The sequence below is a fragment of the Prenolepis imparis genome, unplaced genomic scaffold (genome assembly GCF_030444845.1).
Source record: "Prenolepis imparis isolate NDT839.2.m4 unplaced genomic scaffold, iyPreImpa1.0 SCAF_12, whole genome shotgun sequence".
NCBI lineage: Eukaryota > Metazoa > Arthropoda > Insecta > Hymenoptera > Formicidae > Prenolepis > Prenolepis imparis.
In genome coordinates this window covers 3,811,308-3,831,786 of record NW_028141170.1, presented here as the reverse complement: position 1 = coordinate 3,831,786, position 20,479 = coordinate 3,811,308, and the positions used below count along the sequence as shown (strand labels likewise).

The 20,479-nt window shown below is 33.0% G+C and overlaps 5 protein-coding genes across 10 annotated transcripts; 2 read left to right on the top strand and 3 right to left on the bottom strand.

Annotated features, from left to right (window-relative positions):
• Positions 1 to 60: 60 nt before the first annotated feature.
• Rab5 (RAS oncogene family member Rab5) lies at positions 61 to 7,245 on the bottom strand. 5 transcript variants are annotated; one of them, XM_083052267.1, is made up of 6 exons: positions 7,226 to 7,245; positions 4,078 to 4,246; positions 3,621 to 3,772; positions 3,279 to 3,495; positions 2,797 to 2,918; positions 61 to 729 (listed from the first exon to the last, which is right to left on the bottom strand). In XM_083052267.1, the coding sequence occupies exons 2-5, from the start codon at positions 4,238 to 4,240 to the stop codon at positions 2,809 to 2,811; spliced, it is 642 nt and encodes a 213-aa protein (XP_082908393.1). In that variant the 5' UTR covers positions 4,241 to 4,246; positions 7,226 to 7,245; the 3' UTR covers positions 61 to 729; positions 2,797 to 2,808. The 5 variants fall into 5 exon arrangements, with proteins under 5 accessions (XP_082908393.1, XP_082908388.1, XP_082908391.1 ...); XM_083052262.1 differs by lacking the exon at positions 7,226 to 7,245 and adding an exon at positions 6,298 to 7,168; XM_083052265.1 differs by lacking the exon at positions 7,226 to 7,245 and adding an exon at positions 7,026 to 7,149.
• LOC145944125 (protein CIP2A homolog L) lies at positions 7,239 to 11,531 on the top strand. Its single transcript, XM_083052250.1, has 10 exons — positions 7,239 to 7,933; positions 8,081 to 8,302; positions 8,394 to 8,887; positions 8,955 to 9,129; positions 9,229 to 9,564; positions 9,637 to 9,842; positions 9,929 to 10,178; positions 10,370 to 10,609; positions 10,702 to 10,953; positions 11,031 to 11,531. The coding sequence occupies exons 1-10, from the start codon at positions 7,832 to 7,834 to the stop codon at positions 11,256 to 11,258; spliced, it is 2,505 nt and encodes an 834-aa protein (XP_082908376.1). The 5' UTR covers positions 7,239 to 7,831; the 3' UTR covers positions 11,259 to 11,531.
• An 86-nt stretch (positions 11,532 to 11,617) lies between these two features.
• Mfs10 (major facilitator superfamily transporter 10) lies at positions 11,618 to 17,347 on the bottom strand. Its single transcript, XM_083052256.1, has 7 exons — positions 17,079 to 17,347; positions 15,309 to 15,532; positions 14,562 to 14,798; positions 14,399 to 14,486; positions 14,095 to 14,315; positions 13,490 to 14,020; positions 11,618 to 13,363 (listed from the first exon to the last, which is right to left on the bottom strand). Exons 1-7 carry the CDS (start codon positions 17,161 to 17,163, stop codon positions 13,241 to 13,243), a joined length of 1,509 nt encoding a protein of 502 aa, XP_082908382.1. The 5' UTR covers positions 17,164 to 17,347; the 3' UTR covers positions 11,618 to 13,240.
• Positions 17,348 to 17,576: 229 nt separating this feature from the next.
• On the top strand, positions 17,577 to 19,564 carry Taf7 (TATA-box binding protein associated factor 7). Its single transcript, XM_083052257.1, has 7 exons — positions 17,577 to 17,768; positions 17,859 to 17,987; positions 18,083 to 18,163; positions 18,250 to 18,616; positions 18,689 to 19,045; positions 19,132 to 19,292; positions 19,390 to 19,564. Exons 1-7 carry the CDS (start codon positions 17,682 to 17,684, stop codon positions 19,411 to 19,413), a joined length of 1,206 nt encoding a protein of 401 aa, XP_082908383.1. The 5' UTR covers positions 17,577 to 17,681; the 3' UTR covers positions 19,414 to 19,564.
• Trs20 (trafficking protein particle complex subunit 2) lies at positions 19,327 to 20,464 on the bottom strand. 2 transcript variants are annotated; one of them, XM_083052273.1, is made up of 4 exons: positions 20,324 to 20,464; positions 20,018 to 20,251; positions 19,766 to 19,900; positions 19,327 to 19,404 (listed from the first exon to the last, which is right to left on the bottom strand). In XM_083052273.1, the coding sequence occupies exons 1-3, from the start codon at positions 20,417 to 20,419 to the stop codon at positions 19,802 to 19,804; spliced, it is 429 nt and encodes a 142-aa protein (XP_082908399.1). In that variant the 5' UTR covers positions 20,420 to 20,464; the 3' UTR covers positions 19,327 to 19,404; positions 19,766 to 19,801. The 2 variants fall into 2 exon arrangements, with proteins under 2 accessions (XP_082908399.1, XP_082908398.1); XM_083052272.1 differs by lacking the exon at positions 19,327 to 19,404 and having other exon boundaries at positions 19,662 to 19,900.
• Positions 20,465 to 20,479: the final 15 nt, after the last annotated feature.

The following is a 20,479-nucleotide window of genomic DNA, read 5'->3' as shown; positions in this document are numbered from 1 at the left end:
AATAAACTCACGCTTTCTAATAAACAATATTCTGGTCGAATAAATAGGCAATTATAAAGAGCCATCATAATATATTCACAAGTTTATTTTTTTTTTACCGTGTAATTCATTTATAATTCATTATGAGTTGTCAATAAAATTAATATACAATATGTTTTTTAGAGCAAGAAATTGTTATATGTGTTACAAACTAAGAAAGGAAATACATAGTAATAGCAGCAGGAATAGCCTCTCCTATCTTACAAGATCTTCGCGTGCCAAAAATTCATTAGATGTTGCATATTTTAAATGTATCATTATTATCAATATTTACGGTGTATTTTATTAACGGTATATTATATATATATATTTTATTATTAATATTATTTATTATTATTAGCATTACTTATTACATATATAAATCATATTTATCTATATGATTTATATAATATATATATATATATATAATGTATTTATATATTTATAACGAACACCGCCCATTACACTACTAGAATTACAAATGGGAGCTTTCTTTACCACCTCTTAATAGATCTGATACTCAAAATAGATGATATATCGTCGATTACATTGAGACGCAGGCTCTTAGTCAATCACTCAAGCAAAATGTTTGCGAATGTCCTGCACAGTTCACTTCCCACTCTTTATTTTTCCCAAGTTGTGTGCGTCCTCCCTTCAAATTCATCGTAGCACACTCATAGTGTACTTATCTTTGTAGATTATAGTACATATCTGTAATCAGAAATAGATAGCGCGTCTACACTGCAATATTATTCTAAGATATGCATATAAACGCGAGTTTAATCAACATAATAAGAAGTAGGTATCGAGTAGTTTAGCTTAATTAGAATCTTTTCTAGGTCAACAATATAAAACTAAGTGTGTTGATATATAAATTTTCTCAATTAACACATTCGCAACTTATCTAATTTAATAAAACATCTCTGAAAAATAACTAATTCTCTCAATAGAAATAAAACAATTATGAACGATTGTTTAAATATATATCAACATTATTTAAGTATAATGCAAAGTATAGAGTTTTCGAATATACATATGTACATAAATAATGAGGAAAATGAGAATCACATATATAATTTCATAATGTACTGTATTACAGTTATCGAATATCTACAATGCATAAGAGACTGTAACTATACTATAAAAACAATTTATTTGCCCGACGAATATTAAAAACTTCTCTATACAAGAATGAAACCTACCTGTGATTTTAACAGAATGCATCTAGATAATCTCATATTTCATACAAAGAAAGAAAAAGAGAGAGAAAGAGAGAGAGCGGAAATAAATATATAATTAAGATATACAAGGATATTAGAGATTGTGAAGAGAAAGATTGCACCCTGAGAATTTCTTTTTTTTGTAACAATTTTAAGTAGTTTTACCTATCATATTATTACAAAAAATAATATATTTCAAACATACAATCCAATGATACGAATCATTGCACAGATGATGGGAGTATTATTATAAATCGCAAGAAACATTTTCGCAAGCTTGCACAATATCATGCACATATATATTCTTGTAACACCTTTATCAGTCAGAAACTAGAGTCCACCAAAGAAAGAAACGTTTATAAATTTGTAATATCTATTAATATCTATATAGTGCTTTACGTAAACACTATTATGTGCCTATACAATAAAGACATATCTATAGTGCCTTATTAAAGAACTTTTTTGCAAAATATTGCAAAGATGCGCCTAAATTAATCGCGAATAAGTAATAAAACAGGGAAACTATAACAGGAAAATAATATTATGCTTTTAAACATTGTATAACACATAGATTACAATGTTATTACGCAAAGAATAATTTCGATTTTAGTAAAGCTGTTACAATAATGTAAATGTTACTTAAGAAGTAAAAAGGCGAGACATTGTATAATATTATTCAGTTAGTTATTCAATGAAATAACACTGAAAAAGATTTCGATTAGGATTGCTATATTAGATATTTGTATATTGAAAAGATTGAACAGAGATATATTGCAATAATATTAAAAAGAAAATTCACCAACAAATAAGCACAATAAGATACGTCATTAGGATAGAAACATCATAGAATTTAGAACTGTTTCCTTCGCATATACTTTGTGTAGACCAACTTTTAATTACAAGAAACTGTCAATATCAGCTAAATATCGTACATCAATAGTTATACATTTAATCTTGCAGATTATAAATTTGTTGATGGTCATATAATGGATCTTACTTTCACAATCCGCGCTTTTCCTTCTTATCTAATTATTTTAATCCGCCGTGTTTGTTAACTGTTTCAATAAATATAAAGAAGGCAAAAGTCGCGAGAGAATATACACTATAAAAAATATTAAACATATAACAAGAAATATAGAAATATACTCTATGAAACTGCATGTGTGTGATGACTACTCAGAGATACCTCCCGTATTGTATAATACTAATACAAAAATCTGCTAAAAGCACACACCATTTTAAAGTGCAAATGTCTATTCTATTCTACACAATATCAAATTGATATATTTCCCCGTTTCCCTTTTCTTTCCTTTTTTTTTGATCGCGCTTTCATTTCATTATATATTCTAGTATTATAAAAATATGTGAACAGGTTGTTATACACCGAATATGCATTTGATTCGTAACATATTCATTAGGCATATCAAATATTTTTCCTCCTCATTAATGGAATATCTCTTGTGGATTTTTTCCCAATTAATTTTAAAGACAGTATTTTTATATATTCAAATAATGTAAAAATATATATAGATACGAATATATATTGTGAGACACATACGGATTTAGATAATCACTTGCAGCAATTGCCGGTTGCTGCCTTTTGTCCATCCGACTCGACTAGTCGACGACCTTGACTCGTACTTGCGCTTCCTGACTGTTCGTTCTTAGGAAGCTTTTTAGCTGTTGAAAAAAAAGAAAATTATTTTTTTCCACGCGTTCTATAATAAAACTGCGTGTGTCGATGTGTTTTCATTATAAATATTCTCTCTTTTTAAAAATATTTTTTTACTGTTCAACACGATGTATTATCAACAGGTACAGAGTTGTGACATACTTTGATTAGTGATAATGTGTAATACAAGATGGAATAATATTTCTGTATATATATTATCAAATAAAATGAGAATATATAAACACACGTTATCGTTTTATAATACGAACATTACTTTTTACAGCTTAATTTTCTTGCTATAATATATTTATGTCGTCTATAATAACATAATATATAATTATATCTTGAAAGAAACAAAGATGGCTCACCAATTGCAAGGAATATGTCGTTGACATTCATCGCCGTCTTAGCAGATGTTTCCATGAAAAGAAGGCCATTTTCATCTGCATATGTTTGAGCTTCGTCATATTCGACAACTCTTTTATTTGCCAAATCTGCCTTGTTTCCAGCTAATGCTATTACTATACTTGGACTGGCCTGACGCTGCAATTCCTTTACCCATGTTTGGGCACGTGAGAATGTATCCTAATAAAATAATAAGTAAACATACATTTAGTTCTGTATTTGCTAATTAATATAATATCTTTGTCATAAGAGTAAGTAAATGCATCTTTTAAAGGACTCATTAAAAGAATTGACAGATTGCTTACCTGGTTTGTTATATCGTACACAACAATGGCTGCTTGTGCACCACGATAATACATAGGCGCAAGACTGTGATAACGCTCTTGCCCCGCAGTATCCCAAATTTCAAACTTTACAGTTGTGTCGTCCAAACATACAGTTTGTGTTAGAAATGCAGCTGGAAATAATAACATTCGCGATGGTGTAACAAGTAATCATTATAAAAATAAGTGTATAAAGATCATAATTATTTTTGTTATGTAAACAGTAAAATGATTTTGCTTGTTGTAACAGCATTGCAACATTATAAGTTTGTTTTGAAAATTATATTTCAAATATTTCTTTAAATATGTAATTGCAGTTAAAAAAGAAAAATTTATAATGAAATGGCTTTATATCTAATTTAAAGTAATAAATTATTTTTTAATAAATTTTTACAGAATTGAGAAGCAATTATTTATTAATTATATATTATATTCTTACCACCAATTGTACTCTCCTGGTACTCATGGAACTGTCCTTTGACAAACCTTAAAACAAGGCTTGATTTTCCAACCGCCGATTCACCAAGTAAAACTAGCTTAAACTGACAGATTTTCCCTTGTGTCGACCCATTTGGCCTTTGAGCTGTACCCCGATTCGCCATGATCACCTGAAAAGAAATTTGATTTCTTAGTTTTGACAAATCTTACAATTTTATTAGCTTTGAACAATATTGTTAAATCTTGGATACATTTGTAAAGTATAACACATTAAACTTTTAAGAAGCTTCTATTGTATATTCTAAAAAATAAGATAAATATAAATAAAAGAGTGTATCTGAGAATTACATATTCTAACAATAATGCAATATCTTGATAGAAATTTTAATATTTGATATATAAAATGTATAATGAAGCATTTCTCTCAACAACTACATACGATATAAATAAAATTTTAATATTACGCTAATACTAAAAATCTATTGTTCAATATAAAATAAAAGATAGAGAGATGCTCCTATGTCAAAGAAATTTTGTGGGAAAAATAATATTTGTTGAAGATTAATAATGCGCAATTGTCATTGCTCACTAAAGTTCAATTTAATAGATAAAATGTCAATTTATACCGAAACTTATATGTGTGACAGATAAGATGTCATTCATGCATACAATAATTATAATGTTTTTAAACTGTGTAGAGTCTACGTACCTAGTTGTTTTCAATTAAGAATAGAATTAGGAGACACAAACAAAAGATTTGGATACAATTTTAGGAGACGAAGTGACTGAGAATAATTTTGAAGGACGCAGAAGAGGCAGAAAATCGTTTTGAGAGTTAAATATTTTCACGAAACACGAAAGTGCAAGCGATAAGATAAGAATGTTAAAAAAAAAAAAAAAAACAAAGATTGTAGAATGAAAACGGCATTAAAATAAAAGTATCATTAAGACAACAAGTACTGTTTTGAGAAATCTCAAAGTGCACAGCAACTCGAATGAATCACTCGTAATTGGATGTAAATCATCACTGGATCAATTAATCTTTGATTAACGCGAGACAAATAGAATTAAGAATTCTAAAACGAAAACGATTACTTACGAGCACGATGATAAAGGTCGAAGATAGCTGACTTATTTCAGAAATGAACAAATACAGGCTCTCTTTAACCCATTAAGATATCCGGCACTGTTAATTATATTATCCAATTAACTCTTCGTGCGACTAACGTCATCGAGAATGAGTTTTCCCGCATTACTTTCTTTTCTGTATATATATATTTTTTTCAATTACGAGGAGGCTAATAACGCGAAAGAGGCCGAAATACGGTAGTGACTTTTACGACAGTCACGAGATTCGTACAATACTTGTAAAAAGGGTTTCCGCTCTCTTTCTCTCTCTCTCTCTCTCTCTCTCTCTCTACTTATCGTACGAGCTGTCTTACCGCGACATTCGTGTCGAGGGGCAAAATTCGCCCAACGATTATTTTACGTCACCTATATAATATATAATTATCTCGAGCAGACGGGACACTATCGAAAAATCATGGGAAACCGTTAAAACGACGCGTCGACGAAGAAGGAAAAGGAGAAAGACGGGAAGAGCTCTGTCACGTATACATCCGTGTATGTGTATGCGATGCGTGCGCAAGCGCTGCTGAACGTATGTGTATGTGCAAACAAGAGGGAGAGATAGACGATGCGAGATAGCGAAAAAAAGATCGGCGAAGGAAAGAGAAGGAGCGAACAAGCCAGAAAGAGAGAGAGAGAGAGAGAGGGGAGGAGGACGACAGAGAGACGAATAAAGGGAGTGAACGAATGCGCCACGATTGTTACAGTCCTGAGTACTTGTCACCGCCCGATGTAACGTCAGCAAACACATCCGAAATATCGGACGCCCCTCGTAAAAACTCCGAGCAACAACTCGGAGCACCGGAGAGTCAAGTATAGATGACAATACACGCGTTCCCTTCTCGTCCCTCTCATCTCTCTCTCTCTCTCTCTCTCTCTCTCTCTCTCTCTCTCTCTCTCTCTCTCTCTTTCTCTTGTATCCCTTGTCAGGACGTAGCACGCTACATAAACATCCTCCGCCGAATCTCCGAGGGAGAGAGGGGGAGGATATTATTAATTTAGCGATTCATCTGTCGTCTCGCTCGCTCTCAGGATGACACGGACACCTGCCAAAGTAGAGATGGTCATGAGTCTTTGAGAGTACGAGGTTAACCTGTTTGCGTTGACGAGATTCGCCGTTTAGACTGATGAAGCGCCGCGCTGGCTAGCTGCTTCTCGAGGAGGCGGCGACGACGGCGACGACGATGATGATGATTATGATGTTGACGACGGCGAGCAGCGATAATTAACGTCGATTCGGGCTCGAGTCAGTCAGCACTTGCCACCGATAGATCGGCCCGTCGTAGACCGAGCATAGATCGCGCAATCTACGTAGAACGTGTACATTTATGACAGCTTCCGCCGGCGAGAAGAAGAGTGTTTTACAAATATATATGGATGGACAAAATATACACAAAACCACGCACGCAAAACTCCAAAGCCAACTCCTCTCTCTCTATCCCTCTCTCTCTTTCTTGCGCGCGCGCGAACGAACCGATTCCGTCAACTGTATTCGCACTTTTGTCCTCTCGCTCTTCTCTCTCTCTCTCTCTCTCTCCTTCTTGCGTCGTCGCCTCTTCTCGCTCGCTCACTCGACTATCGTCGTCGCGCACAACAAGGGTGAGGCGCGTAGAAGGAAAAGGTCCCCGAGTTAGTTATCCTCTGCGCGTTATTACACCTTCACGATTCAATTCCTCGATTTCCTCCCCGTAACCTACATCGACGCGACGACGACGAACATATGTACGTACATCGACGGCGAGTAATCGCGGAACTTTGACACACTGTGCGTTGGGTAGAGGGAGGGAGACAGAAAAGGAGAGAAAAAAAAGGGAAGATTACCGACACGCGCGATGCATACGGTGCTGCGTCACTTTTTGCCGATTCGTTCCGCTCCGTTTCCGTAATAAAAGGTCGCGGCGACGTAGAGGCGGATCGTTTCGCGGAATCTCTCGAAACGGCGCTGTCTCTCTCTCTCTCTCTCTCTCTCTCTTCTGTCTCTCGCGACTTTCCTTCTCCGCGATTCACGAATGTATACGTACCGACTACTACGAACAAGTAGGAAGCAGTATGGATCATAGACATATCAGATGCATAGATAGAACGATTTAATTGCCGATATTATCGAAAGGGGCGGATTTAAAGATGGCGACAAGTGCATCGAAATGTCATTCGACTTCGCGTCTATGTATTTTATATATCTATGGTGATAGCTTTTATGTGACGTTTTCATGTACGCACATATGTACGATGCCCTAAAATCTAGAGAACTAATCAACTAGTTGGGAAAAAAAGTAACTAACTTCATCTTGGACGCGATTGGTCAATTTGAATCAGACGAGGTCTTTAAAAATGGACGTCCACGATTTGAACCGATGCATCTGTTGGCTTTGTTCACGATACGAAAACACGGCCGGCGAAGAAAATGCTCAAACTATGTCAAACTAGGAGTCGTAGTATCTTCAGGATATCTCCGTTGCGCGTTGACTTTTGACACGTGCGGCTGCGCGTGTAATTTATTGTGTGTTGTTTGACACAACGCTGTGATCAGCAGTGATATAAATTTTTGAGAATTGTGTGTATATATACTCGACGCATTGGCTGGACGAAACAAATCTTGTCAAATCTGTTTGCAAAATATTCCAATAATGGAGAAGTATCAACATTTACGAGCATTTATATCAGCGGCCTTAGATTATACCAAGCATCCCAGCGAAAGTGCTACGTCTGCTATACAAAGAAGTCTTGGAGTAAGTATTATAATTATATCAGCAATATTATTTTATACACACGTATATATATAGATAATATTTTACCGACATTATTTAATTATATTTTGAAAAGCACAAGATTGCAAATGCAAGATATATTTCATATTATAAATTTGTGTTTTTAAGGTAATAAGCGCGTCACTGGATCTTAGTGTATTTGATCCTGGAACCAGCATAGCTGCAGAATTCTATGTGAGCCTGTACGAACTTATGAATTCTTTAGGCTCACGGTCCACTTTGATCTGGAGCGCCGTAGATGTTTTACAAAATGCTTGCAGAAATGTTCCCGCTAGACAATCGCTTATTCATACATACAAATTTGCACCAATATTAGCGAGATTATTAGAGGTATAAAAAATTTTAATATTTTATTACAGTAAGTTTTTTAATAATTAAATTAACATTTGTTCTCTTCTTTTCTTTTTGACATATAAAACAGGCAAATTTAACGACTGAGAAAAGGATACGAGTATTAAAATTACTTCAGGAATTAACATACGGAATCAAGATATCGTGGCAAGAAGCTCATCTTCCATATTTAATCTCTATATTAACACAATGGGTAATACAATCAAAGGAAGAAGAGATTATTGCACTTTCTTTAGGAGTGCTGGTAAATCTGTGTTACAAAAATCTTCCAGCTGTCTATACATTGATGCGTACCATCAATACCAAAGCATTCATCAGAACATTATTAAAGCTCCAAGAGCATGTTAATACTAGTGTGCAATGTTGCAAGCTATTGATTATATTGGAGCCGACTAACACAAATATTTCTGAGAAATATATCATGGACTTTGCATCGCTAACTTTCACAAATCTTAGAACAGCAATGAAACAGAAAGACGTTTTGTTATTGCGGCATATTATCGATTTTTTCAACGACGTTGGACAAAATGAGCATTCGCGAAATGTATTACTTACATATTCAAAGTAAGTCAAATCATACATTTGTGCAATATAATGTATAAGGATACTATATTTTTGCTGTCGTCTATAGTTATGGCAAAGATGTAGAAAATATACTAGCCACTTTGGAAGACAACACAGATCCAGAATGCATCGCTCTTATGATGGAATTTTTACTGTCGTTGGTGAAGCTGAAATTAGCTGCCGTAACTCCTTTATATCCTGCTTGTATAAAATCGGCTATGACCTGGGTACCTGTGGAACAAGTAAGAAACTTTTTAATTCTTATTAATGCAGTAATTTGACAATTGAAGATGACGAAAAAGAGAAAAGAATTAATCCAAGTTTTTGTCGAAAAATTGCAGGTGTGCTCTAAAGCTTTAGCGCTCATACGAAGCATCATCATCGATTCACGACGCACTAAAACTTCTGCCGAAGTTTTAACAGAGGTAGATCCGTCTGTTCTTATGCTTATATCGAGTCCAGAAGATGAAACTGATGGGCAAAATGGAAGTCAAAGTGTAGAACTGGAAACAAAACAAGCTGAATTAATGCAACTGTTTCAAGAAATGATTAAAACTCCTGCACTTAAGAAAAAAATTATGCAATCATTTAGCGAACACGCAATGCGCAAACTGTTTAATCGCATACTAGATAATGAATTTTCCGCTGCTGGGGATTGGACCGGAAATTTCATCCAAGTATGTAATATAGAATGTGTAAACAAATGTTAAAGTCGCAGTTGTATTAAATACATATTTTCAATTTCGCAGAATGCTTCTACCAATCTTTACATTCATGCGTTAGCTTTGACAGCAGACTTAGCAACAAGTCATTCCAATTGGTTGACATTATATTCTGAATTACTTAGTAGGAAGCAAATGCAAATGGTAATGGCACTAGCATTATTCACTGGTGATGGGGATGTGAAGCAAAAGGTGTTACAGTTAACATCATCGATTGGATTTCCACACGAATGGTAAGTATTTCACGCAATAAAAACGTTTTACTGTTTTCATTTAACACACTAGTACAGTTGTATATATGGAATTTCTGTTTGACAAGTGTATCCGCAGTGGCAGTTTGCATGAAAGAATTAGAACCATTAATGTTAGTTCAAAGTACTAACAGCAATGTATTGGAAGTCACGAATAAGGCATCCCTGAATTATTCCGGGAATGAACTGGCACCATTATTTTCCATCGCGCAAGAAGAGCGCCTCGATGCATTCTTAGCCAAATTCGAATCAGCTTTTGAATCGAATCAGATAAACGATATTTCGACGTCAGCGGTAATGGAATTATACGAATATAAGGTACAATTTTTTTTTTTCCTCCCTTTTTTCATATTTATAACATAGTTTATTGTTCAAATGTATTTATATGCATATCGTATATTGTATTGGATGATTGCAAAAGTTCGTGCCCGATTTGAAGTTATTACCACCATCTATGCAAATCGGGCACGAACTTTTGCAATCATCCAATATAATTAATTTTACTAAAGTTAGCGACAATGAGACATTCCGAAAGGGCGATGCAATCGAGTTTAGAAGCGGCGAATAATCATGGTACTAGTCTTCAACACAGATTAGCGCAAGTGGTAGCCGAATCTAGTAGATTACACCAATTATTATTTGACACCCAGCAGTGCTTGGAAGGAGTAAAAACTGAAAAATCTATATTAACAGGAAAGCTTAACGAGATGGAAGATCAATCTAAAAAAGCAATTTTGATAAAAAAACAAGTTAGTTAGCTTGCTACAATTATGTAAAATGTGTGTGCCATACAAATGTTTTTTTATAATATAAAACTCTTGCATTTTTGTCACGCTTTTAGGAGATTGAATCGCTGAAAAAAATTGTGGTAGAAAAATCGACAAATTTGGAACATTTGAATGAGAAGTTAATGCAATGTACAAATGATTTAGAGGCTAGCAACAATAAAATTGATATATTAACTAAAAAAATCCAGGAATTAGACAATGAACGTTTAATTGCAGAAAAGAAAGTTACAGACATGAGCAACAAAAATCATGAATTAAGTAAACTTTTACAAAAGATGAAAGATTCTCTCAGCAAAAAGGAACAGGTACAATTAACTTTTCTTTTACATTATATTAAGAATATTCTGTATTAATTAATTATACTTTTTTATATGTTGTGTAGCTTTTAGAGAAAAAGGATGCAGAGATTGAAACAAATCAAGGCGATATATCTGCGCTTAAGCAAGAAATTCAACAAATGGTGCAAATGTTACAGACACATGAGCAAACCATATCAGAGAAAGAAAAGAATATTCAAAGAATGAAAACAGAATTGGTAGATTTGAGCCGTATGCGAGATATGATCTTTGAGCTTACTGCAAAAAACAAAGATGATTTAAATTCAAGTTAGCATTTTTTTCTTCTCAAATCTATACTAATAAACGCGAAAAATATGTACGTATGAATTGGTCAATATAATTTTTATCCTTATCTAAAAATTCCCATATAAACGCGACTAATAATCTTATGTTTAATTGTACATTAATTCCTGTCGACATATAGAATAAATAAGTGTAATATTTTTACCTTAAAAAATTTAAACAGCGGATTAACAAAATTAATTAACAGAAAAATTTTACAAAAATGATGTAATGTATATACATATATATTTTAACATCAAAATTTATTGGATGAGTGGAGAGAACATGGTTAAAAAATTTGTGTATAAATAATCGATTATCATATGCTTATTTGAACGTGATCAATACATTTGAAAAAAAATTTTGTACATTTATTCATAGAGGACTACACTGTAGGATTATTCTAATATTTTTCTCGCAAATTAAAATACAATTACGATTTTATATACACGCATTATGCTAATTTTTGTATTCTTAAAAATATCAATCAAATTAAAGATGTATGATATCCATGCAATATATCCTATATGAATACTTGTCTATCGTGTTAAATACAATTGCTGATGATTTCTATTTCATCTCGATATATTTGAAATAAAATTTCTATGAATTTTACATGTACCCCTTTGTTTTTAACGACAAAATCGTTTATTTGTTTCCATATATTATTTTGTCCTTTTCACTGTCAGAAATATATATGACATATATTAATATTGTATAGAATAAACTCTATGTAATTTTTATATAATAGAAACTATTTATCTTACTTATTTCCTTTGGCATTATAAATAATACCTTCATTCTTAAAGCAATAAATTGAAAATATTTAAAAATATTTAGAAATTATAAATATAGATATATTTTTTTTTAATTATAAATAAAAATATACAATTTTTAATAATATATACGTTGCTATATAATAACTCCAATTACTTCTATCACTCATATAATGATTTTTCTATATCCGATAATAAAACACATGTGCATATAGATTTCAAGTGTGAAAGTTTTGATCTATTATATATCTTGTATGTATTGTCGTGTACGTGTGTGTACGTGATATACATATATCTAGTAGAATATATTTGCAAAATAAAAAATGCCATTTTTATATATAGAAAATATCTCATGGTAATAACAATCGAGAAAGAGATTTATGCAAAAATACATTGAAAAAAATAGAACAGAATTTTTTTATGAAAGGCTTATTTTAGAAATAACTGACTTAAATTGGAAAATCATTATCTACTGCTTTTTTTAAACTTTGAAAACTTTTAATGACTTTGTATCGTACTTTGTCACATTGCCTGAAAAGTTATGCAAAAATATTCTATTGAAAAAAATTAAGTAATTTTAATACTTTAATATAACTTTTTCAATAATTTATTGTTTATCGAAATTAAGTTATTTTTTCGAAAATAAAGCTTTGAAAACACTTTATTCTACTTTTTTTTCAATTTACTTTTGCACATACAATCGCTTCTTTTTCAATATTATTAATTGCAAACAAGACACTCTACTCGTGTCAAACTTAAAATTTATATTTACTTAGTAATTTTTATCTCATAAAATTGCAAACTTTTTCATATATCTAGATAGACTCATGAGATCCGATGTAGATTGAAAGTAAAATTGGAAGTAAAAAAAAATATAACAATTTCAATTATCTGAAGCAGAGGGCATACGGGCGACGCTTATCTAATTATCACGTGTCAGCACAAATGGATAATACTGAAATACGATCCATTTGTCATTGTAAATATCACCTAATGATAAATACGATTAGACTATAAAACTTTAGAAAAGAAATTATAACAAATGTTAAATTATTTTACAAAAAATATAATCGATAATATCTATATCAAATATTATAAAAAATTGGCCAGCCAAATTAAAATGTACTGTGTGCAACACGATTGGAGAATATATTATTTTCCACGTTTAATATCGCATCTCTAATGCGATATTGTCATCAACTACCGCCTTTGCTCCACGGCTGTTCAGTGGCAGATGCAAACAACAAGTAGAAGCAATTAGTAGCCATGTTTATTCCTGCTGCCATCCCGAACACGGTATGCCAGCGTGCGAGAGTTTCCTGTAATGCAAAAAAAGAAAAATAAATGCGTGCACACTCATTTGTATCTCGATGAGCAAATTTGAAACAGAGATATATGTATATACGACGAATATAAATATATACACATATATATAAAATACTAACGTGTCCCTCTACTATACTGCCGATAACGTAAGGCGCCAAGAAGCCACATGCGTTTGACGCAGCATTCGTCAAGCCGTACAAGGTGCCCGCGTAACGGGGCGCTAACGCGATGTGATTCATCTGATTTCCGGCGTACACGGCGCCCTGAAGCGAGCCCAGCCCGGCAAGCATCAGCATCACAGTCATACGATCGCATCCGGCCCAGATAGCACCCACGAAACTGAGACTGGGTCCTAACGAGGCAACCGTGTTCCACAGTTTGAACGAGGCCAAGGGCGAGATCAGACGACGAGCGAGAAGCGCGTCCGCAAAGCTCGAGATACCGAGCCCCACTAGCCAAGCGCTCAGGTAAGGTAACGCCGAGAGAAATGCGTTCTGTTGTACATTCAAATGCAAAATCTTGTCCATATACGTCGGCAGTTCGGTCAGAAGAGTGTAGAATGCCCAGGACTGGCCGCATTGTGTTATGGCGATGGCCCACATAGGTAGAGAGGTGAAGACAGACAGCCAAGGTACTCCCGGATCGTCATTCTAAAAATTATTTGCTTATTAAGCAAAATTCACTGATAATATATGCGTATGAATATTAAACGTATAATACTGACCTCGTCTTTCTTCTCGACACTAGCTTCGATGTACGCCTTCTCGGAAGGATCGATTGTCGCATGTTGCGACGGAGTATCGTATATGAATATCAACCAGAATGCATACCATATAAGACCGAGTCCACCAAATAAATAAAATGCAAGTGGCCAACCATGCCATAATTCTAGTGAACATAGCCAGCCGCTCACTGGTAATGAAACGACAGTTCCGAAATTCGAACCTGAGTGAAAAAAGTATCGTATAAGTATCTTCAGAACAATTTCTATTTATTCAGAAGAGAAGAGAGGCAAAAAAGAATTATACCTGCGTATACTATAGCAGCAAATTTACTTCTCTCCAATGGCGGAACCCAATGCGCCAGCATACTATGCATCGCAGGAAATGTTACTCCCTGTATTAGGACAAAAATATTAATTGTCGATATCGCAAGCGCGTATATACATCTTATGAGAAGCAAAATATTTACCTCGGTAAATCCTTCTGCGACTCGTACAATTAAAAACGGTACTAGACCCCAATACGCGGCGAATGGACTTATCACTGTCAGAATAGAAGTCAGAAACACTCCCAGACCATAAATTAGCTTGCCTCCCATTTTTTCGGCCAATCTACCACCCGGGACATTTGTTGTTACATAGCCAAGAAAGAAAGCACCCAGTATGATACCTTGAGTCTTCTCAGTCCAGGCAAATTCTCCCGCGCTCTAAAAATATATATCAAGATTAATTTTGAAATTATAAACAATAAAATAAAAAAGTAGAAAATATAATTACTAATATTTCTAATTTATTAAGAAATCTATATAAACTGCTTTATTTTCCAGATAATAATAAAAAAATTAATTTTTTTAAAAATAATATATTTTAATGACATTATAATGTTGCATAAATATTTAATGAAATAGTTGTAAATAAGAAATAGAAAAAATCCAACAGATTTATAATAAAATTTATTTTTTTAAATGTAGGACTATAATAAACATCGAAATATTAATAAAAAACAAATTTAAATTATCTGTTATAAAGAATATTATAATAGAATATAATGTATGAGTTATATTGTATAGCTCATTATCAGTCACAAAATGAGATAAAGGCTTGGATGACTAACATCTGATGATAATTAATATCTAAAATGACCTAATGAAATTAATTCAAAATATATGTAAAAGATAATACAATAAGCTATCGACTACTTGGAAAAATAAATTTACCGGTATAAAAGTTCCATTTATTGGCTTGATTTTGGGACAAACATCACTGGTATCATTGTTCTCGGTATGTGGAATCGCTGTCTGATTAACCATGGAAACAATGGCTACTGATAAATTGACCCTCATAGCATACACAAGGGCAAAGCCGAGAAAACCCAGGAAACCCAATGTATGGCGTGCCTTTATACATGATTTAGTGTCCGCTGGAACCTGGCATGTGCTAACTGAAAAAAATAATAACATAATTATATAATTGTTAATAAAATAGCTAAAATATATTATGTATAAGCAATAAATAATCATAAAAGAGAAAGTTTTCATTACATCTTCATAACAAGTCTTGCATTATGCACAATTTGTATTCATTTATGCCTTTTTAAAAATGTTAATCTGTATTATAAATAGAACTATGAGTTACTTTAGTCAATTCGTTTAGTTAATTGTTGATTAAAACTAGCAGAATAGAATTAAAAATAAAATTTGAATTAAAGGATTGAAAAGAATGGGCTAATAAGAGCCGGTGCGTCGAAAATAAGAATGCAAAAATATACTTATTCTTTATTTCTTTAGAATGTTTCAGTCCTTTCTTTGGACCATCACGTGTGATACAGTATGATGTACGATATAATACCGACATTAGACCATAAATTGATTATAAGTGTAGACTTGTTTATGACCCTCGTTTTAAACGACCCTCAGTATTATATCATACATCATATTGTATCACGCGTTAAGCTGAAGACGGTCCAAAGAAAGGACCAAAACGTTCTAAAGAAATAAAGAATAAGTATATGAATTTTTGTGTTCTTATTTCCGACGCACCGGATATTAGCTCATTCCATTCAATCCTTTATTTGAATATAGTAGAGCTTTATCCCTATCATAATTTAAAATTTGAATTGTATACATATCATAATTATGTCATTGGAAATTTTAATATGATCATCCTGTACAAGTTATTCAATGATTAAATTAATTAGAATTTCATTCCAAATCTATATATAATTCTTTTTTCGAAATGGCATCAATTAAAAGCAGCCTAAGAAATCTCAAAATTTTAACAATATGTTAAAAAACATAGTGTAATTATATACCTCATATATAATTACACTATGCTAATATTTTCAAAACAATGATGACATCGATTAAAGGTGTGAGAAAAGTGTAGATAAATATAAAATTGTTAAGATAAGAGTAATAATAATAATAATAATAATAATCAAGCTCGTTTAATGTAAAAACAATATTAGAAATTATGGCCAACTATTCGAGCAAATACTTAAGTAAAAGAATAAGAATAAAAAATAAAAAAATAAAAATAAATTAAAGCAATTAGATAAGATATAATGATAGCATGCTTTATTCGTTTTTTAATTAGAAAATCATACGTTTCGACTTCACTTAGTCTTCCTGTAGATAAATAATTATAAAATAAATTTTGCGCACCTAAATGAATTTAAAGCACGAATTCGCGAGCATTGGTAGAAAAATAAAAAAAGTCACGACGTGACATTTGAATATTATCTGCTACATCGGCCTACAAAGGTGGAAAATTATTCTTATTGTCTGCAATAATTACGAACATGACGTTTCTCCGTATCGTCATTAACGTCATCGTTATCTCTTTGTTTCCAAACAACACATGATAACTCTCTCTTCCAGCAAGCGTTCTGCGTCATTTACGGAAACGCGATATGCAATTATGTAAATGGCAGATATAAAATTGCGGATGTTGTATAAAAGAAAAAAAAAAAAAAAAATGAAACGGACCTCGCTCCAGAGAATCGTTGATGCAAAGGGGCTGATCGTCTCTAGAGACGCTCGGATCCAGGACTTCCATGACGCCTGTCAACATTCGCGTCGTACGTTGCTGTCGTATCCACTCTCTACGGTGATCTCACGCTTTCACGATGATTCACTACCGTTCTAGGCATCGAAATTACGTTTTTGCTACGCTCCCTCCAGTACATCCGTACGTGTAATGACAGGTCATTACAGCTGTGTTCAGCTGTGTTGTTACGGTCGAGATTGGACCTGTCACTTGCGAAATGAATAGTGGGGCAACTCACGCATGCGCAGAGTTCAACAGCGAGTTGGCGACCCGTCGTATCTCTTCAGTCATAGATATAAGATATATAGATTGGAAACGAGGATTCATATATTGATCCGTCCATTTAGGGATTTTCATTACACTAGCGCGATCGACCAATCAGGGAGCTCTTTTTCATTCACGATGAAGGGCAATCTATATATATTTTATATATGTCTATAGAAAATATTTTCATCCTGCTGATTCTGCTCGTGAGACTTGGGATGTGACAGGTGCAAGATTTAAGACTTATCGTTTCGTAAATTGTGAGAAATTCGAAGAAAATGAATCGTCATCCAAATATCGACTACAAAAGTCGCAATGAACCGCAAGTTGAACTGGAGAGTCAATTTGTTTTGCGACTGCCACCGGTATATTTAATATAACCTACTTTTTGTACTTCATGTAGATAATTGAAAATTAAGGATGTTAAATAATCAATTGCTTATTTTTTTTTTTAGGAACCCTCTCGAGTACTAAGAGAAACATTACGTAGCAGTTTACCTTTAAAAGACAGGTTGATGATAAAATTAGAAAATGATATGCGTTACGGTGAAGTCAGGTTTGACCACTGGCTCCTCCATACTAAGGTTAATATTATTATAATGTATTATTCGATTGAAATCATTAAAATATAATTTGTGCATGAATATAGATTTATTCATATACTAAAATTTTTGTTTAGGTTGTGGATTTACCGACAATAGTAGAATCTTTAAAAACAATTGATAACAAAAGCTTTTATAAAACTGCCGATATATGCCAGGTAAGCTGAAAGAATATTACAGTGTAATATGAAAGTAAAACGTTTTATATTGTATTTTATAATATTTTTTCTATGATATCCTACAGCTTCTGATATGTAAAGAAGAGGACGATCACACCGCAACAGATGAAGAATCTCCCGTTAAGCAGAAGAAGAAAGATCCAAATAAGGTCGATAAAAAATTTCTTTGGCCTCACGGGATAACACCGCCCTCTAAAAATGTAAGACGCAGAAGATTTAGAAAAACTTTGAAGAAGAAATATGTGGAAGCACCCGAGATCGAGAAGGAAGTCAAACGTTTATTGCGAGAGGACAATGATGCTGTTAATGTTAAGTGGGAAGTAATATGTGAGGATGAAGATCAGTCAAAACCTAGTAAAGTATCGTCATCTGGCACAGTTAAAACTAAACGGGAAAATATTAATGGAAATACATCTCAGAGTCTGGATGTTGGTAAGTGATGGTTTAGACATTATTTATAAAAAATATAGAAATTGGTTTTTTACTTAACAATTTATATTCCAGCTGAACATGACATATTTGGTGAACCTGTGAGCGATAGCGAAGACGATGATGAAGAGCCAAACATAAATGTGATGGAATTAGATGAGAATAGTCACCTTACGGCGGATAGTAGAGTTTCAGATTCAAATTCTATGCAAGCTGCATATTCTGAAAGATCAAGTAATAATGCGACGACGAGTAGCGGATTAGTTACCGAATTTAGTAAAGAAATGTTTCAAAACGATAACAATGGCGATGTGGAAACCGAGAAGCAACAGGATGACCCTACTTCGACAAAAGTTACAAAATTGGCGCAATTTCACGAGGAATATATTATTCCAGATAATTTCGCAGACTTACCAGTATCCGTATCCAAAGGTAATTTTAAATAAGTACTTTTAATTACTTGCGTCTATGAAAACAATATAAATCTTCAACTTTTATTTGCCTGAAAAAAACTCTAGATGCACGTCTTGCTACTCTTCACGCGGAATTGGCGCAACTACGGCAAAGAAGACAACAGCAAGAGATTGAAATAGCTAATATTGAAAATGTCAAACTGAGGCAACGTTTCCAGGAGATCTTAGATAATTTGTTGACTCAAGAAATGCAAAAAGTACAAGAGGTATAATGAAAATAATACATACATATATATATATATTTTATTGTATTTAACACTTGTTCCGATTTGCAAATATATATATATATTTTTTATATTTCAGATACAAGATCTAGAACTGGAATAGAAAATGTATAGTATTAAGGTTTCATATAAATTATTGTCAAACTTATGTGCTTAAAAATATAAAATTATTTTGTTATTCTCTTTCTCAATAATTATACAATGTAATTGCATACTCATTGTATATAATTGAAATATATAAACGCAATTATAATTTATACTTTTTTAATTATATATATATATTGTGTGAAAATAATGGAAAGAATTGTAATCATTTTATCTATTTAATGATACATTCTTTAAAATGTACATATTTACTTAGGACACCTATCGATAATATATATTTTGTAATATATAAAATTTTTTAAATAAGAGAGAGAGAGAGAGAGATACGATGAAGAATAAGTTATAAACACCTTTTTATAAAACTTGTTTTCAACATCAATCGCTGTTTATGAAGATAAATATTTTCTGCCATACAACTGTGCCTTTTTCTCAAATCCCACAGACTTAATAGGAGTATTTAACTTATAGAATGGATTCATAGAGTACTGAAACAAAAAGAAACGTACACTAATTAATCTTAGAATAGTCTACTATCGCAGAATATATGCATAATCATTAAACGGAACTGAATAAGTCTCCAATATCGTAGAAGCGATAATCACCTTTATATATGTTTCGTACATTTCGTTGAAGAAATTTTTAATCCCATCCTCGTTCTTGCTATCGTGCACCATGACAAATCGGATGTGAGTCGCTGTCACGAAAGCGCTGACGAACCATTGATTAAACTTATCCACGACCTTCAGATGCATGTTGGTCGTTTTCCACGTATGCTCGTCCACAAGATCGAGCGCCGCATGAGCGATGAACTGATTTAAGTGCGAATGATCCTCTTTCTGAAGAAGAAAAAACAAAAATCAAGGTAAATGAAAATCGTCTTTTAGCATAAATTTCCAATGTAAACTAACCTTCGCGTCCTCTCTCTTTCCAGCATTATTGAATTCTATTTCGAACAACGGATTGTCGGCGTGGCCGACAATCGCGAAATAATAATTGGCTGTCATCGTGTTTAGTCACACCATAGTACAGCGAGACTCTTCCGTCAATCTTTGATTATTTTCACA

Excerpts from the sequence above, each read along its gene's own strand:
- Rab5 (XM_083052267.1), bottom strand. The coding sequence starts at position 4,240 with ATGGCGAATCGGGGTACAGCTCAAAGGCCAAATGGGTCGACACAAGGG. Across the intron at positions 3,496-3,620 it reads TGTACGATATAACAAACCAG|GATACATTCTCACGTGCCCA; the intron begins GTAAGCAATCTG and ends TTATTTTATTAG. Across the intron at positions 2,919-3,278 it reads CGACATATTCCTTGCAATTG|CTAAAAAGCTTCCTAAGAAC; the intron begins GTGAGCCATCTT and ends TTTTTTCAACAG.
- LOC145944125 (XM_083052250.1), top strand. The coding sequence starts at position 7,832 with ATGGAGAAGTATCAACATTTACGAGCATTTATATCAGCGGCCTTAGAT. Across the intron at positions 9,565-9,636 it reads GGACCGGAAATTTCATCCAA|AATGCTTCTACCAATCTTTA; the intron begins GTATGTAATATA and ends TCAATTTCGCAG. Across the intron at positions 9,843-9,928 it reads ATTGGATTTCCACACGAATG|TGTATCCGCAGTGGCAGTTT; the intron begins GTAAGTATTTCA and ends CTGTTTGACAAG.
- Mfs10 (XM_083052256.1), bottom strand. The coding sequence starts at position 17,163 with ATGTTGACAGGCGTCATGGAAGTCCTGGATCCGAGCGTCTCTAGAGAC. Across the intron at positions 15,533-17,078 it reads CAACGATTCTCTGGAGCGAG|TTAGCACATGCCAGGTTCCA; the intron begins GTCCGTTTCATT and ends TATTTTTTTCAG. Across the intron at positions 13,364-13,489 it reads GCAGTATAGTAGAGGGACAC|GAAACTCTCGCACGCTGGCA; the intron begins GTTAGTATTTTA and ends TTTGCATTACAG.
- Taf7 (XM_083052257.1), top strand. The coding sequence starts at position 17,682 with ATGAATCGTCATCCAAATATCGACTACAAAAGTCGCAATGAACCGCAA. Across the intron at positions 18,617-18,688 it reads ATCTCAGAGTCTGGATGTTG|CTGAACATGACATATTTGGT; the intron begins GTAAGTGATGGT and ends TTTATATTCCAG. Across the intron at positions 19,293-19,389 it reads AAATGCAAAAAGTACAAGAG|ATACAAGATCTAGAACTGGA; the intron begins GTATAATGAAAA and ends TTTATATTTCAG.
- Trs20 (XM_083052273.1), bottom strand. The coding sequence starts at position 20,419 with ATGACAGCCAATTATTATTTCGCGATTGTCGGCCACGCCGACAATCCG. Across the intron at positions 20,252-20,323 it reads GAAAGAGAGAGGACGCGAAG|AAAGAGGATCATTCGCACTT; the intron begins GTTAGTTTACAT and ends TTTCTTCTTCAG. Across the intron at positions 19,901-20,017 it reads TGTACGAAACATATATAAAG|TACTCTATGAATCCATTCTA; the intron begins GTGATTATCGCT and ends TTTTTGTTTCAG.